The sequence below is a fragment of the Taeniopygia guttata genome, chromosome 2, assembly GCF_048771995.1.
Source record: "Taeniopygia guttata chromosome 2, bTaeGut7.mat, whole genome shotgun sequence".
Lineage (NCBI taxonomy): Eukaryota > Metazoa > Chordata > Aves > Passeriformes > Estrildidae > Taeniopygia > Taeniopygia guttata.
Window position 1 is genome coordinate 73,507,164 of NC_133026.1, and position 18,475 is coordinate 73,525,638.

Here is an 18,475-nt window from a genome sequence, read left to right on the forward strand (position 1 = left end):
TTTTCATTTGGCTTCCTTAGCCTGTCTTTGATTCCAGTCTCAAAAGGGGCAAGTCATAATCCCATGTAGGATTTCCTAAGCCCATGTGTGACCCGCATGTCTAGTTTTACTTTGGTATTGGAAACTAGTAGGTCACATATTAGGTTTCTGATTTACTTACGTTTCCAGAGCTGTGTAGTAATTCTGTATGCTGCAAAAATGTAAGTTAATTTGTCTGAGGTATGAACTCTCTTCTATGTTAGGGTTTTTCACAAACAGGGCAGGACTGCTGGGATATGTTTCTTCAGCTTTACTGCAGCATCAGCCTCATTACATGGTTAAGACAATAGAAAGATGTCAACAGCTCACGTACAACCAGCAGAAGCCAAAGATGTCTTTGTTACAGAGCATTTAAAAAACTTCTAGCCAATAGCGTATTGCTAAAGCTTACAGACAATTGTTCTAGCCAATCACTAAAAGCACATGTATTCCTGCTTCACACAATGCTTGCATGTATGCCTTCTATTAACAATACACAATACACCATTATTAAGCTTAAAACCTTCTATTATCTTGCTAAGCATATTTTCCTGCCGTCTTGAGGTCTGTCTTAGCCAAGCCTAAATCTCAGCTATTGTTTCATGTCTTTGATTGCTGTGCTGTTGAAACTTTTTCTGCTTTCGGACTTTGCAGCTGCAGGTAGCTCTTAAGTTTTCTGTTCTTGCTGTTTCTAAGGCCTGCTTTTACAGCTTTCTGGAAATCTTCTTACCTTTACTATTTCCCACGTTTCCCTCTCTTGGTACAACTACTAAGTAACTTCTTTAATTTTGTAGTTTATTACCTACCGTGTGTTACATAGCTCTATTATAATACATATTTCTTTTTGTTTGTTTGAGGTACTTCTCTTCCTTGTTTTAAGCATTGCTATTTTTACACTACAGCAATTTTAATGCTGTAAAAATCTGGTCTATTGAAAGAATATAAGTCAAATCTGGTAGTAGTTACTATTTACTGTTCTAATAAGTCTTGTTTGTTCCAACGTCTTAACTTAAAGCCTTCATTTATGTCTATGCTTGCATCTACTATCTCTGTATGATCTTGAGAATTTTCTGTGATTCTATTTCTTACATCCTTCTCTTGTATGATAAAAACTTCTTTGATATTTTGTCTATCATTTGTTGCACACACTGAAGTATACAAGATACTACTACTAGTATCACCACTAAAACTACTAACATGTATAAACCTATTTTATAAAGTTTCTTTAACTAAGGTGCAAAGCTCTATCTTTTGAACAAATCATCTAACAATGATCTACTGTCTTCTTTGATTTGAGCTGTTAGATCTTTCAGCTTTTGTATGCTTTTGTGAATAGATTCAAAATGGTCAGACAGATTCATATTGCATAATCCTTCAAATTCCTCACAACCATGTCTATGTGTCAGTAAAAGAAAATCATTTGCTACTCTATTTTGAAGGGTAGTATGTCTAACACTGCTGACGTCTGTTAGCATATCACTAATTGCAATGGTTGTGGCATTGGTTTGTTTGCTCAGGTGACATATAACAAGATATAACTGTTTTGATGCCATGGCAGAAGTAAGCTGGGGTAGAAGCAAACCTACTGAAATGCTTTTCACAGCTTTCTAGAGCCTAAAATCACTGTTACAGTTTTCTTCATATTGATGGGTGAATCTTTTTCCTCTATGTTTTTTCTTAATGACTCTTTTAGTACTAGGTGCTAGCACAGTAAGTTGTCTAATACTGCATGGACTACCTTCAAGGCATGATGGCGTGCTTTGCTTAGCCCTGTCTCCACAAATGAACTAACATCCTTTTGGTAATTATCATGGATATTGTTCAACCCTGGAAAGTCCACCCCAACTATCTGAGTAATTACACCAAAACCTCAAGTTTCTGTAAGCAGGGTAAGTGGGAGTGACATTTTATTTCAGAGGATCATTGTCTAGCTAATTGCTATCTAAAAACATAAGACAGAAATCTATTGGTAAGGAACTAAGAATCTCCAGTTCCTGGGGTTTAGAAGGTGCTTTAGGAAGTTCTTTAGTGTAAATGTCCCAATTAACTATAGTATTGCTCCCACTGGCAACTTCACCTGGCTTACTATTGTTTTTTGGTCAAGAGATCATAATATATAGGTATTGGCTAATCTTTTACTGGCACACTGACTAGACAGGTTGAAAAAGGCTGTTCCGGGTTCAAATTGGACAGGCATATGGTGTCTGAGCCTGCTGCCCTGGCTAAGATCACTCAGACATTTGGTTTTGATTGTTCTAGGGGCAAATCTGTACTCCAAGAAGCAAGTAAAGCTAGCCAGCACCAGTATAACACTCTATTTTGCTCTGTACCTTTCGTAAGTTGTTTTTTGGCAAAACATTTCCCCATATATTTCAATTCACAAATTCTGCTTTTGTTACTTGTTAAAGTTGCCTGAAGACTAAACAACTGTGTTAAAAAAAAGTGTTCTTTTTGTGTATTCTTTCTAAGTCCTGCTTTTACAGCTTTCTAGAAATCTTACCTTTACTATTTCCCACACCTTCATCCTTTGTTCTTTTCATAATCTTTCTGGTGTCAGAAGCTCTATTACAGTGGACTTTAGCTTATGAACTATGTAAGCCTAATGAGGTATGTAAACCTACTGGCTGTAACCCAAGCTTTCTTATTCTGTTCTTGGAAAAGTTGAGAATGATCATCTATCTGAGAGAATGACTTTTTTTACAGATACTTTTTTTTTTTTTGCAGGCATTATGTTTTTATTTGATTGTCTCAATTTCTTGGAAAGACAGCCTTTCAGCATAGGACAGGGGATGCAGATTTAGCAGAAAGGTTATTTCTTATTCCTTCTGTTTCTGGACTTGTAGAAAAGGTATCTCAATGCTGTCTTTGTGCCACATGGTGTGAGATGTCATGTATATGACCTTTGTCATGTTTTTGCTCTGAAGCTGTGAAGTGGCTCAAAGTAAGATAAAGGTATGGGATGCTGTTTGCTCCGTGGGACAAACACAAGCTTGCTATTTGAGGCAAGGCAGGAAATCCATGAAGAAATTCACCCTCTTTGCTGTCAGAAGAAGGTGAATAAACAGGGCTGATCTCAAAAGTCCACTTTGTTCAATCTGTGCTTTAGTTTAATTGGACTGCTTGGCTCACTTTCTACGCTTGCATTGGCAGCAGGCTGTACTGGGAAACTTAACGTCTAGTGGCTGTTGTGAGCTGGTGAAAATGATTCAGAATTAAATATGGGACTATTTGTTAGCTTCTGTATCACCTCTTGGCTGTAGGGGACCCTGGGATGGTGTCATGGTTTGACACTGGCCCAATGCCAGGCACCATGAGAGTTACTTTCTTGCCCTCCCCTGCCACAGGTGGGCAGAGGAGAAGGGAAAAAAGTTAACTAAGGCTTCATGGGTTTAGATAAGGACCAGAAGAAAACACTTCAAGGGCAAAACAGGCTCAACTTAAGGTTGCAAAGTGAAATTTATTACTAACAGAATCAGAGGAAGATAATGAGACATGAAATAAGCTCTTAAAACACCGTTTCCCCACAGCCCCTGCCTCCTTCCCACCGACAGTGCAGGGAGACAGGGCATGGAGATTTAGGTCAGTTCATAACCAAGATTTTTCTCCCACTGCTCTCGGAGAAGAGTCCTTCCCCCATGAGACTGTGGGGTCCCTCCCATGGGAGACAGTTCTCCATGAACTTCTCTGGTCTGGGTCCACTCTCACAAGCAGCAGCCTTCCACACCTGCTGTAATGTGACTCCCTGCAATGAGCAGACAGTCCTTCCAAAACTGCTGTGGTATGGGTGTTCTCTTTCCATGGGGTTCAGTCCTCCAGGAACAGGCTGCTCCAGCCTGGAAGCAGGTGCCGTCTCTCTCCACTGGGTCTTCCACTGGATCACAGCCTCCTCCAGGCATCCACCTGCTCCAATGTGGACACCTCCCCCATGGGCTATGAGTGGATCTCTACATCCTCCATGGACTGCAGGGAGACAACCTGCTTCACCAAGGTCTTCGCCATGGCCTGCAGAGGAATCTTGACTCCAGTGCCTGGAGCATATCTTCCACCTCCTTCTCCACTGACCATGGTGTTGCCATGTTGTTGTCCTTCACATGTTCTCACTTCCTCTTCTCTGACTAGGAGCAAAACCTGTGACTTTTCCAGCAGTTTCCCACAGGAGCCATCTTTCTGGTCCCCCTGCTACCAAAAACCAGGCTGTGCAAAATCGATACAGATGGTTTTGTCTAAAGACTTGATTTTTGAGAAAGTTGGCATCACAAGCTCTGTGATGACTCCAGTACTAGGTGCAGGAGCCAAAGGTGGTAATAGAAGGAATACAGTTTGTGTCAAAGGATAGAGTTGTATGGCTTGAATTTTTACTGGAAAAGGGCAATGACATAGTACCTCGGATGCAATGAATTTGCTTATTAATTCAAATTTATGACTGGAGAGAAGATGGTTGTTTGTTGAGAAGCTATTGCCTCTACCTGCTGGCTTTCATACAAATGCAGGTAAATTTGACCAAATGGTTACTTGCACTTGCTTACGTAGAGATAACTTCTATGCAGTATTGTTTAGAATATCAAAATTGCTTAAAACTGAATAAATAGGTTAATAGAAGTTGTTTAGTTTATTGAAAATTGTTTCTTTTGTGACTGGTTATATTGTCAGGTGTAAAGGTTATGGCAGCATTGCCAGGCATTCCCAGGGAAGCAGGGGAACAAGAATCATGGGGAGAAATTAACAGAAGAATACTCTCAGGGTGGTCTGTCCTACTCACAACATATCAAGTGCTAGTTTCACTGAATCAATTGTAGTTACAATGCTAAATTTTTAACCAGGTATGGTTAAAAAACTCCATACGGAACCACTGTTTTTTATTGCCTTGCATCTTCTCTACTGTTGTTAGTTGTCAGGAAATGAAAATCATACCCAGTTTTGTGAGATTTTCTGTCTAATTGTCCATTCTGGGATATGCCAGATGGCATTTGCTGTCTTGGAAGGTTAGTCAAATTTTTTGCCATTATCCCTCCAGTATGTAGCAAGCAGTAGTGTTTGTTTGTTTTCATTTAGATGGAGATGATTTACCTTTTTGGATGGTCTGACCTGTGCTGCTGGATCCTCTTTGGGGAAACTTGTATTTTGATGGTTTAGTGACACAGCATGCATACAGTAAATATATATCACACTAATGAGTTTTTTTTGGCTAGTGATTTGCATTATGTTATTGTTCATATGCTTATTTACTGCATTCTGCTTGGATTTATTCTAGTTTATCTGGCACAACAGTGTGAAATAGAGAATGATTTTATCACTAACTTTCTTACCAGAGGAAGCTGGTTTAAGTGTCTGATTGTTCAGGATACATGACAGTTTAGTCATCACATTTTTAGAAAATCACAGAAATACTTCTTAAGCATTGGATACAGCTGTCACCAACAGAAAGGTGTGGTACCAAGGAAGTGTAGAGTCGTGCTTCTAATTGCATTCTATTTACAAAACCAAAACAAAATACACCAAAAGCTATGTCTTGAATTTCAGGTATAGTTATTTACTTGTTTTGCCACCCATGGTATATTATCTAAAGCCTTTAAAATTCTAAGAAGGGATTGGGTAAAAAGAGGCTGAAGATACCATGAAGTTTCGTCCTCTTCTGTTGTCTAAGTAAAGACAGAAACTAGTGAAACTTGGACCAAACACGTACATGAGGTGCACCTTATGCCATCAGTTGTGCTTTAAAATTTGCCAGAGCAGTTCACTTTGAGAAATTTTGAAAGAAAATGTACCACTTTCATGCTTACATGTTTTCTAGCTATTCCCAGATTTTGATACACAGCATCATTTTATGGAAAATTCTAAGGCATCTTCCATTCAAACTCAGTTTATTTGCTTTGGAAATATTTACTGTGTGTAGCCCAAATAGATAGGGTTTATCCATTTTTTCAGCATTAACTCTTAATAAATAAGATTTTATGTACGTATGTCTGTATATTAAGCATGAATTCAGGGCTGGGAGAGGAAGGGAGTACTCTTTCTCTTATTGATTTACTGATGCATGATACTAAATTGAACTTCTGATTTTCCGTATCAAAATATATCCATATCTAAGTGCTAAATTAAAAAATATACAAAACGCATGCATTAAAAATATATAAAATAAAATATATACACGCTAAAAATATATATAGACATAGCTAAATGTAAATTGAATAATATAATTTATTTTTGTTTACTGTTTTTATGGTAGTAGCTGTCTTTTTGTAGGGTTTTTTTTCTTTTTAAACCTGTCCTGGAAGGAAGGGATAGTTCCCCCTCCAGATGTCTCTTTCTGTTTGTTGCATGTATAACAGATTGGGTGACAATCACACTGGAGCTTAAATCTAAGACAACTACAATTAGGTGAGACAAATTGTATTACCATGGTTCATATGGGAGTATATTTTTACACTTTTTCATTCATACTTACTATTACTAAACAAATGGAACTGCAAAAGTAAACTAATACACATTCTCAGGAATAGATTCTCAGGAGTCTGATACAGGAGTATATATTTCAATATTATCATAAGAAAATCAGGGGAGAGGAACTTCTTTTGCAGATTCATACAAAAATTCAAGTTACATTTTCTCAAAGCCCACTATGCTTTCTCTAATCTTAATGCCAAGAAGAGCACTAAAAATGTCACAAAAGAGTTTTCTGGCAGTAGTGAGTTGGAAGAGGCTCTTAAAGACAAAACTTGGGCATAACCACAGTGTTTGCATTCAAAACATAGGGCAATGATCCTCTTTATCCTCTTGCTGTTATAGTCTTTCAAATCATAAATGAGTAAAAAAGGCAGAAACATTGACATCAGTGACAGCAAGTTAAGGTTCTGGACTGATTTTTCTGCTTTCTTTGTTCCAGAATTCCAGCAGTGTTTTGAAGAACTCATCTTTCAGTTGTGACAAAGTATCACGGCAAGTATTTCTTTCAAATTTATGTAGCAGCGTCATGTGGTGCAGCAGTGGGCTTAGGCTTTGTTGTTTGTGGTTGTGATTTCTGTGAGTTCAGTCTTCTGGAAGATATGATCTGCTATGCAAGTTCCATTTTTACAAATGTCTTTGTGAGACTAGATGTATTCACTGAGCTGATCTTCTGGTATTTTATTGAGAAGGACAAAGTTATGGAAAAGTTCCATCACCTGGAAAAGAAAGACAAGTATTTGTAGACTAACCAGTGAAATTAATTTAATTACAGTGATGTCTGTTGTACTTTGGGGACTGGTTTTAGATTCACTTCAGTTTTACTCAGAGCATGCTTCAAGATCTGCAGTGTTTTACAGATTGCTGGTCAAGCTTCCAATTTGTAAAGCATTTGCAGAATTCTACAGAGAGATGTGTACAGACAGAAGTACCTATACATTTCTATTTGACTCACAAATTTGTTGTGCTAGTATTTGTCAAATTGCTTGTATTAATTTTCCACATTACTGTTTGCATAGGTTTTTTCCCTACTGTTTTGTTGTGAAGAATTCTGGTGAAGAACTCCATTTGTGTTCTGAACTGAATACTTTGAGCTCTGTAGGCATTTAACGAGTTGCAATTGTAATGAAATTCTTGGAAATATCTGGTGCTTGGCTGTAGGAGTCTAAGTTGCAATTTCTCCTCATTAATATGCCGTGTTTCTGCTTGGCTGCATTGCTCTAAATTGCCGCATCTAATTTCTTCCCAGCAGTGCAGACTTTGATCACATTATGGAGGAAGGCTCTGAACTTGACCTCACTTACATCACAGAGCGGATTATTGCTGTGTCCTTCCCTGCTGGCTGTTCTGAGGAAACTTACCTCCACAATCTACAAGAAGTAACACAAATGCTCAAATCCAAACATGGTGATAATTACTTGGTATGTGTAAGATCAGCCGTTTGTGACACACCTTCCTTTGTCATGCAGGAAGACTACTTTATGTCCACATAAACCTTTATAAACTAAAAGTCACTCTTTGGGCCATCTTTACAGCCTTGTAAGAAAGTTCAGGATTTTCAATAGCATTTTAAGCTGCTACATATTGAGAACACTTTTTTTTGCTGGGGCAGTACAGTCTCTGTGGTGATGTGGTGATAACACGTAGTCAAATTCTGAAGAATAATTTCACTGACCATTTTTATTATCCAAAGCATGCTTTTAAAAGATACACACCCTGCAATGAGGAATGTGTTCTTCATTTGTAGCAGTGACCTACATCTGGGTCCTCAGGTGGGTGTCTGATAGTCTCTCACTGTCATGTCTTCAATTGTGAAGGCAACATTGAAAAGTAGGGTTGCTGTTGATGTGTTCTGTCCAACTCTTCCCCATTAATATGTTTTAAGTGTATTTTTCATGCCATTTAATTTTCTGTAAGAAATCAAACAAACGTATAGTGAACTCCGTGTGCAGATTTTTTTTTTTTTTCAATGTTGATAAAAAGCTGTTAATCTCCTGTGCTGTTTACTGGCTACTGCCCTGGCATGTATTGTCTCAGCTTGTTTTATGACGTTGAATTTAAAACAAGGCCAGTATTTAATTTTTTTTTTCTTGTACTGTCTCTTTAGGTATTGTGTGTAAACTGTTAGAATTAAATCCATGACTTCAGGAACATGAACTTTACTCACAGTAGAAATTAGTTACTGGAGAGATTCCACTAATTATTTAAACATATTATGTTCTTCTCACAAACTGAGATGTCATAGGTGCGTTATGAACCACACCGAACTTGTGATGTGGACTGATGTCCTCAGCATGCTGCCTTGCTGCCTTTGGCTTCCCTTCCATCAGGCACTGGTAGCTTATAAGGCACACGATAGTAATAGTTTGAAGGTGACCTGTGTGTAAAGCGTTATAGGTTCAAATTCACCTTTTCTCTGGCCATTTCTATGTAATAACAGTGTAAGTTTGTAGTATCTCCACTACACTTAATCTCACTTAATACTTGATTATATTACAAATATCTTATATATGGTAAGTCTGGTTTAGTGTCTCAGAAGGGTTGTAGTCTCTGCCTCTGAGAGGAGTTAGTTACTCTTGCAAAGTAAAAGTACTCTTGCAAAGAGACTTTTTTTTTTTGTTTTGGTTCTATTCTATTTATAAATTTATTTTCTAATGGGTACTTTGGAAATTAGCTGTCTTGATAAAAAGGAAGTTTGATGACATCTGTTCCAAATGTGTCTCTGCAGATTTGCAAAATAATCTGACAAAGCACTGCCAGGTTGTAGATTCAGAGAGCTTGTTTTTGAACTACCTTCTGTTTCTCATATTTTGAATACCTCTTCAGCCTGCTCAAGAGGTGCATGTGAATCATCAAAGAAAAAAAACCCAAAACCTCCACAAAATAGTATTCAAGTCAGCAGTCCTGCTGAAGTTTATAGGAACAATTCTACTCTTCTATTGGGTCAGGGTCTCAGATAACAGAACATATACTACAGATTAGCATTTGTAATTGTTTTCTAGTTGTTTTCCTTTCACTACAGTGAAAGGAGTGAATGGGTTAACAGAAGAGTTTGAAGATCTCATAGGCTAAGTTATAATTAAATAGGTATGTCACATCTTCCCTGCAAAGTTTTGACAGACTAATACTTTCTTGTCAGGCATACAAATTCAAATATTTAACAGTGTACCACTCCCAGACTTCTCATTGTTAATTCTGAGAAGGTCTGCATTATATTTCATGGTAGCCAGGTCTCTCAGTATACCTCTGACTCAAAGCCATGTGAAATAAATAAGGTGTAGTAGAATTTAAATTGTCCTTTTTTCAAAATGTGCATTTAAGTTTAGCTTTAGTTTTAGTGTAAATAACTGAATATCTAAAATACATTTGCTAGTGCTACCTAATGTCAAATGTTAATTTAGTTTAGTAGAACAGAGGGCAAACCTGAAACTATATCATTGTAGTTTCTGGTAATTTTTATGTTTCAAATACATCTATTTACTGCATACATTACAGAGTCTTGATGGTTAATATTTTTTTCCTTCTTTCTGAACAGGTATTAAACCTCTCTGAAAAGAGGTATGACCTTGCCAAGCTTAACCCAAAGGTATCAACTGTCTTCCATAATATAGCTTTCTAGTATTAAATACAACTTAAATGGCCTGATAAGCCCTGAAGATATGCAAGTGTTGATATACAGAGTAAGAGAAGAAGTTTTGGAAGATACTAAAACACCCCACATGCATTCTTTTTTATTTTTTCTCAAGTTCTGTTTTGTGTCTGTTAGATCTGTGTTTTACATAGCTATTCCTGTTGTTTTCTTATACTTTATATATAGGACCATAAGCCTGTTGTAACTTCTGAAAAACATTAGTTGGATGACACAAATTTTACTTAAAGTATACTTTTTTGTGCAGTCACAGGGTACTGGGGTTGTATACTGTAATGTACAGTCAGCTGAAGCTAGTGAACTTGATTCAAATAAGGACTTCTGTACTATCTTTGAGTAGGTGCTTCTCTGCACAATAGAGACATGAAAAAATTCAGAATGATTGATGTCTGACTTGTTCCTTCTCACCAATTGATGTATTTGTTTGTTGTAAGAAGTGGTGTGCCGGTACACTTCAGCACTTCAGCATCTGTTATAAGGCCAGAGAGAGTGGCACAGATGTGTATTTACAGCAGTAGATTTACAGAGAAAAGCTAACTGAGGAAAGTACTAAAACCCCTCTTAATTTTAACTTTTTGCATGCTTTATCGATCACGAATGATGGATTTTTTAATATTAGACATATGTTGAATTCATAATGTGTATGTATTGCATATGTTTTGTTAGTAAATATGCATATAATAAAATAGGCTTAGTAAACTGTATTATATAGTGAATAGAAAATCTGAAAAAAAATTTTATATGCTGTAATCATGTAGCACATGAAGGAATTAAATTGAAAGTAAAATGAGAGCCATCAAAATCATTATTTGCTCTAATTCTAATGGAATTTACTGGTATAAAATACCAGAAATTCTAAATGAAAAATCATGTAAGAAATCAAGACCTTCAGAAATGTTTTCACTTCTAAGTGGTTGGTGAAATTGGGATGGGTGAGGAGGAGGAAGTTTTTTGTTTATTTTTTATAAAAGTACTAGTATCTTAAAAACCCACAAATTCCTTCTTCCTCTGTAAGCATCATGACAATTGAATTGCATGATTATCTGAAATGGGAAAGGTTGTGGAGACTTTCAAGCATCACATTTATTTGAATCCAGATTTTAGTCTGTGATACTAGGGTCAAGGTGTTTCTCGTAAATGTTACTTATTTAATTGCAGATTATGGATGTGGGGTGGCCTGATCTCTATGCTCCACTTCTTGATAAAGTGTGCACCATCTGCAAGGCCATGGAGTCCTGGCTGGACAATGATCCTCAACATGTGGTGGTGATCCACTGCAGAGTAAGTGCTGTGGACAAGTTTGTATTCATTTTCAAAAACCTTGTCCTTTACTCTTCTTATTAAAAAAAACCCCAAAAAATGTTAGATCAGTTTTCAGTGTTGGCAACAGTGTGTCAGATGTTCTGTTGATGTAAATAAGCTTAAATCCATTGATCTTCCATGCTTGTTAAAGATTTCTTTTTTATGACTTAAGTCCTAGCCCTTGCTGCAGGTATAGCATGAACCGATGTTACTTCATCATTCAAAGGTCATTGTTACTTCTGTAAATGTATTTAGAAGCTTGAGGTTTTTCCAGCTTGATGGAAAACTCTCCATGTCCTGTGACACTCATGAATTTTGTTGCTGGAAAAAGATAGGCACTGTATCACAGATCATCTCTTTAGACTGTATGGTTGTAGGAAATCAGGTCATTAAGGACCTTCGGGATACATTTCAAAGGTTTTAATAGACAGCATCATTGCATTGTTTTAGAGCTAAGCTAGCAGTGTGCTGTGTTGCTTCCTCCTGCTTGCTCACAATAAACAGAAATAAAGAAATACCTTAGTTAAATTTGGATAAAATTAATTCAGAACTGGGTTGGTAGCTGTGCTCGTGACACTTGATGCAATCTTGATATCTGTGTATCACTGGCACATCTTACTCTCAACAAAATTATGGTGATAATGGGTTGGAAACTTCAAATCATGTTGTGTAGTCTCCAGTCCCAAATTTCTTCCAGGCAGAATGTCATTGTATGAAACACTTGAAATCTTACTAATTGCAGGAGTGCTGCCAGGAAAATGGCCCATGTGTGGGACAAAAGGGAACAAAGTATTTCTAGGTACACAATCATATACAAATTGATAATTCATGATTTTGATTAATACGTTTTGCTAATATAGGTTTCTAGCCACAGAGATAGATACAGACAACTACTATCAGCTGAGAGACTGAAAATATTTTGAAATCTGTGAGAATTACTGCTTGTTAAATTTTACTGCATTTGTCATGTAAACTATTTAAAAATACTTTAGAACATTTTAAAAATTATCCATAGAAAATCAGTTACTGTACATCTCAGGTGCTGGGGAGGTAAAAATGTGAAAACATGCCAGAAAAGGCCTACACTTTCTAAAATAAGTATTTTATAGCATTTCATCCTGGGAATTGCAGCATTGTCTAGACTTGCTGTGCATGATCTCTGGAAAAAAAAATACAAAATTAGTGTTGTTCATACAATTTTTTTTCTTTTTTTCCAGTTGATTCCTCTTAATTGGTAAGATTTAACAGGCATGCATGTAGAAATCCTACTTAGTGGGTTTTTTATGTCATTTGTCAGCCAGCTTACATTGACAGATAAGCTGCTGCCCATTATTTCCACCATTCCAGGGTGTATGAGCAACAAGACCCTCAATATCTTGCCTTGAAATTGTGTTTAGTATGATTCTTAAATATAATAATGCCCAATAATGTAATACGTAATACAAGTTATGATTCCCTTTTTCCTAATACAGGGAGGAAAAGGAAGGATAGGTGTAGTCATATCATCATATATGCACTTTATCAATGTTTCTGCAAGGTAAGTGTGAATAATGCATGTTGTGTGTTTTTTTACAATAAACATTGGGAAAAATGCCTTTTAGTTGATTACTGTCTGTCAGCTTACTCTTTGTCAGGCTTTCTTCTCAAAGAGTTTTGGAGCATGTCTTTCTTAACAGAAACTGCTTTCATGATAGTTTTCTTGTAATCCTGCTTGCAGTAGGAGACTGGATTAGGTGACAGCCTAAGGTCACTTTGGAACTGAGATTTTTATTGGTTTGCAGAAAACTTTTCTGAAGGATGTTTTCAGATGAATGATAGAATGTACAACGAACTATTTTTATGTCATGGTACTATCTTTATTCTGTTAAACCTTTCTGTTTGCCACTTCCATCAAGTGGCCTCTTGAATTGGTGAGAAATTATTACTTAAGTACTTAAGAAAAGCTGTTATTAAAATCTGGAAAGAGTGTTTGAATAGGGAATTCCTAGACATTGATCTAAGTGCAGAACGGAGTGTAAGGAATAATCTAGACTTTAGTTTGCAGTCAGTTCAAACAGTAGGTATCCGATTACTTAGTTTTAATAGTTTCTTTTGGAGTCCTCAAATTATGAAATGACAATTGACAATTTATATCAAAAAGATACTGTTTGAGAAATGGTCTCAAAAAGGATGAAATGCATTTTGGAGATTTTTATTGGGATTGTAATCATATTGTTTTCCCTTGGGTTTTTTAAATTTATACACATACATAAATGTATGTATATACATTTTATGTACATACATGAATGTGTTAAAATAAGGATACACTCTAAATGTCATGGTTAAATCAAATTTGGTTCTGAATTCACAACAGCATGGCAATAATAGTTTTGATCCACTACAGTAGTTGATGGAGTCTTTAACTGCTAGAGGTTGATGGCAGATTATTCATGGATGTCAGGCAAATTAGAATCCAGGAAAATAATCTGTGTTCATTGGGGTAAACCAAATTTATAAGTAATTAGGGACCCAGAAACGAAGTGCATTGTGTACACTGATATGTGCTGAAAAAACCACGTGCTTCAGTGATTGCCACAATTTGATATTTTATTGAGAAGTATTGTGAATGACAAGAACTGTCAAGTGAGTGTAGTACAGTTGTTGTGGTGTGATTTCAGTGTTGCCATATTATGTCATCCTTAAAGGTGGTACATTGCTATAAATATATTATAATAACATAGTTACAGTCACATTCAGGTGGTGTTTTGTTAAACCCAGCAATGAAAGGTACCACCTTTTACTCCAAACAAATTTAGCATTCCTCCAGTGAAGTTGCAGGAGAGAAGTGAGCTTGGAAGCCCTCTTTAACTTTCTGGATATCTGGCAGCTGCTATCCAAAGCTTAACTTTTCTGTGTAAGGATGAAGCTGGGGGTTTCCCAGCTAGGATTTGTATATCCCTACCATTATCAAGACTCTTGAAAATGGTACACAGCAACCTTGCAGAAACAGAAATTACTGCAGATGCTGCTGTTAAGGGTGCCATCTACTGTGTCTGAATTGGTACTTAGAAGATGATGCTTATCTTTTCGAACCAGGTCTCATAAGCTCTCACAGAAAAGTACCACACAAGATAGCTCAGCTATCTATAAAAGCAGCAGGATGGCTTCTGCAACAGTGTTGCAAACAGAAAGGTTTTAATAAAAGGTAAAATAACAAAGCTTTTTACAGAGAACAACCAAGCCAGGGCAAGAGGTTCTTGCGCCTGCTAAAACACTTCACAAAAGTGATTACTTCTTTTGTTCTCTTCTTTTTCTAGTGAATTGCTGAGGCGGGACTTTTTAGCTTCTGTCCAGTTAACTGTCCTTACGTTTGAGATGAAGTCCCCAAGGTCCTATGAGGTGTCTTTTAACCAAATTGAGGAAAGAAGTTTCTAGGCTTTTTTCCTTTTTAAGGAGACAAAGAGTAATTTGTTCACTCTGTCAACAGGGGACATATTTGTACAAGAAGACCTTGAAGATGTTGGCACTAAAGAAAGTTCATACTTGTCAGCATGCATAGATGTCCTGATTCTGGCCAGGACAGGGTTAATTTTCTTAGTATGCTTGAGGGAGCATGGCTAGTACCCAGAGGTTATTCTATACCACCTCATGTCATTGCCAGGTGTGGGGGGAAGGGGATCCTTCAAGGGAGAAGGGGTCCCTTCGGGTGGAGAATGTGTGGCAGACGGAGCCATCCAGCATTGTCTATTGTTGGGGATTTTCACAGTGAGCAATAAGTTTTCCTTTCTTCTACCCTCTGTCATTAGTATTGTTGTAACAATTAATTTTCTTCTCTCATTCCTATGTCCAGTAAATTGTTCTTATTCAAAGATCAAAACCTCTAATCTTTGCCTTGTGGCTCCAATTCTCCTCTTCATCCCACTGCAGGGAAGGGGAGAGGAGGGAGGGAACAAGCAGCAGTGTGGTTTGGAGAGCATCAGTAGGACTACTAAATTAGGGAATTCCCTTCCTAAACCATGACAACATGCCAAAAAGATCTAGGCTTAGTGAAATCCTGTGAATTTATGCTTAGCACCTCTGCTGTAAAGACAGGCTAAGAATTCATGTTGGGGTTGTTCAGTCTGAAAGAAGAGTAGGCTCCAAGGAGACTTTCTGGTGGTCCTCCAGGACCTAACAGAAGCCTATAAGATGAGTGGAGTGGGACGTTTTCAAGGTAAGGCAGTGATAGGACAAGGGGGCAATGGCTATAGACTTAAGGAGGGTAGATTTAGATTAGATATTAAATATAAAGAATAAATTCTCTACTGTTAGCGTGATGAGACACTGGAACAGATTGTCCAGAGAAGTTGTGGATGCTGCATTTCTGGAAGTGCTCAAGGCCAGGTTGGATGGGGCTTTGAGTAACCTGGTCTGGTGAAAAGTGTCCTGTCCATGGCAAGAGAGTTGGAAAATGATGATCTTTAAGGTTTTTTCCAGGCTAAACAATCCTGTGATTCTATGAAAAATCTTTATTGAAGCAGCCCCCCTTTAGTTATATGTTGTAATATTAAATTTTCTCATTTAGGAAGGAGCAGTGTGTCATCAAATTTAATGAGGTCAAACAGAGTTCTTTGCAATTGTTGGTAAACTCTGTTTTAACAAGTGAAATGCTAGCAGTTTTTGGCTATTATGTAGAGACAGGCTGCCTAAATTCTGGATGGCAGCGTGGATGAAGATGAATGAAAATACAAAATGGATTGGGTTGAGAAAGAGGTTTTGGGTCAAGAATATTTTAAGTACACACTATGTAATTTTTAACACCCATTAAGAAAATGCTTGACTTTCTAGCCCAATCCAGCACCCTGTCAAGACAATTGACATCTTCTGATTAATTTTTGGAAAAGGCATGAATTTCATTTTTATCCTGATATGCATGTGTGTACTTGGCACAGTTTTTTTTTCCTCTGAACTCATTTAGATTGAACTAGTTGGGGAAATTAAAAGTTGAGATTTTGGTGTGTTCTTATATTTTGGATGAGCCCCCAATTGAAATGAACAGGGCTTATGCCTTTATTAATGTTCAGCTCTTTATTAAAAAGATCAACTGGGCAGGGGGCTTGACACATAGCTCGCCCCCGCTGTTGTAGCTTTTTCCAGGTAGCCGAAGAGGGAGAAGGCATGCAGAGTCTGTCCCTGAAGTCTCCATGGCAAGCTGGTAGCCAAAGGGTGAAGAGGTGTGCAGAGCCTGTTGCTGAAGTTCAGCAGCAGCTGTCCTCTGTCCTTTACTCCTGGTAACACCAGGAAGAGCTGCTTCTCTGTTCCTGCTTCCTATAGCCCGGTCCAGTCCAGTCCTCTGGAGGCTATGGTGACAGGTCAAACACAGACTAGGGATGTGGTTCCCTTCTCCCCAACCAGCGCACCCATCCAGTCCCCTCCACTGTGCCCAGCCTTCCATTTAGGGGTGTTTTCATCCCCAAAACCCCCTCCCATGATTCCACTGGTCCCTCTATTTTGCATCCCAGTCCTAGAATGGCAGTGTGGGTGGGGGGTGTAGGTGATCCCCAGGAGCAATTAGCTAATTAACATTTCAATATCAGGACTTAGGTCAAGCCAGCAGTGTCCCAGTATTGCCATGGGAACCAGGAAGGCTCTTTTGTCCATAACAATGCAGATCTTTTATGTTCTGATGCAAATTAAAACCGTGTACTCTATTTGTTATGAAACACATTGTTTTTTTTCTATCTGGAATAGATATAAAAGAATCACAATATAAAAGAATTGCATATTACTTGGCATACGCGATGAGCAGCATTCTTACTGATTTTTTTCACTTTTTTTCTGTAGCCTCTTGCCTTCCTTCACCCAAAATAGACCCACATAAGAACCACTCTGGATAAAGAATAGAATAAAATATATTTTTTGGAATATGTTGCTCCTTGATCGTGTGTTTGATGTTTTATGGTTTTCTGATGTAAAATAGTTCCTTTTCAAAGACAGTCTCTTCCTTGATGGCTCAGGGTACAGCAAGCAAAGGCTGAATGAATTACTGACTGCATAAATTAACCTCTATCCTGGTACTAAAGTTCTTTCTGAAAAAGAAAATAAATTTGTATATTATAGAGAGAATTCCCAGTGGCACGTGCAAGAAATTACGGCAAGTATCCTTCTTTGGGAGCGTAAGCGATTTGGTTCTGCCAAAGTTTTTTGCATTATGATTTCTATGTATTTGTGCTGGAAGTATGCAATTCAGTTTATTAAATAAGGTAGTAGGTGCTTTGCTCAGGAAGGAAACTGTCTTGAGGTGTTAAATGAGAAGGTGTCAGTGGAATAAACATCATTGTCCACAATGTCCAAATTACTAGAGTTGCTAGTTAGGTGCTTGTTTTTTTATTTTTCTTTACTTCCCTCCTTTTTCCTTCCAAATATTTTTGCATGCTTCAAGCAGTAGCCTGCTGAATTTTTGAGATAACACTGAAGCAGAATAACATGTGTCTCTTTCTTGACAGTGCTGATCAGGCTCTAGACAGATTTGCTATGAAGAAATTCTTTGATGATAAAGTTTCAGCTTTAATGCAGCCATCCCAAAGAAGGTATTCAATTTGTTTCTAATTTATATCAATAGGAAATGTCATAATTATCTTCTGCTCCCATCCCTTAATCCCTACCCAGGTATGTGAAGGCTATTTCTACAAGACCCTCCAGTGCTTCCTGAATTCTCAGTACTTTATCTTATATTATTATTACTTGATTGATGACATCTCTCCTTCAGTTCCTGCATGTGGTCCCAGACAGAAAAGACCTTTTGTACCACGCTGTTATTTAAATGGGTTCTCGCTGCATTGTTTATTAACAAAGAGATGTCACAAGCTTGATTGTTCCAAGATAACAATAAACTAATTTTTCTGTGGTGTAATGATGAGTATGGGAAGTTTGCTGATTAATGTGCAATAAAGATCTTTTTACGACTTGTTTAGAGGATCGGCAGATTATGCACTTGCCCCATGTCCATTCTAGTAAATGTTTGTCAGAGCATGCAATATTCATTATGTTTATCTGGATGTGTTACCTTTTTAGTTTGTCTGTGTGACAAAGGTTGAATTAGAATTC

General features: G+C 37.4%; 1 protein-coding gene across 18 annotated transcripts in view; it reads left to right on the top strand.

Moving 5' to 3' along the window:
* The window catches only part of TNS3 (tensin 3), a 204,411-nt gene that overhangs the window by 77,775 nt on the left and 108,161 nt on the right, over positions 1 to 18,475 (top strand). For 10 of the 18 annotated variants that reach the window (XM_072924225.1, XM_072924227.1, XM_072924239.1 and 7 more), the window contains 6 exons: positions 6,902 to 6,954; positions 7,709 to 7,880; positions 9,995 to 10,045; positions 11,267 to 11,389; positions 12,883 to 12,947; positions 17,875 to 17,958. In XM_072924225.1, the coding sequence (XP_072780326.1) occupies positions 6,902 to 6,954; positions 7,709 to 7,880; positions 9,995 to 10,045; positions 11,267 to 11,389; positions 12,883 to 12,947; positions 17,875 to 17,958 (548 nt within the window). Of the gene's footprint in view, positions 1 to 6,901; positions 6,955 to 7,708; positions 7,881 to 9,994; positions 10,140 to 11,266; positions 11,390 to 12,627; positions 12,645 to 12,882; positions 12,948 to 17,874; positions 17,959 to 18,475 lie in introns of those variants that run through there. The other 8 variants (XM_072924226.1, XM_072924228.1, XM_072924232.1 and 5 more) reach the window with 4 other exon arrangements.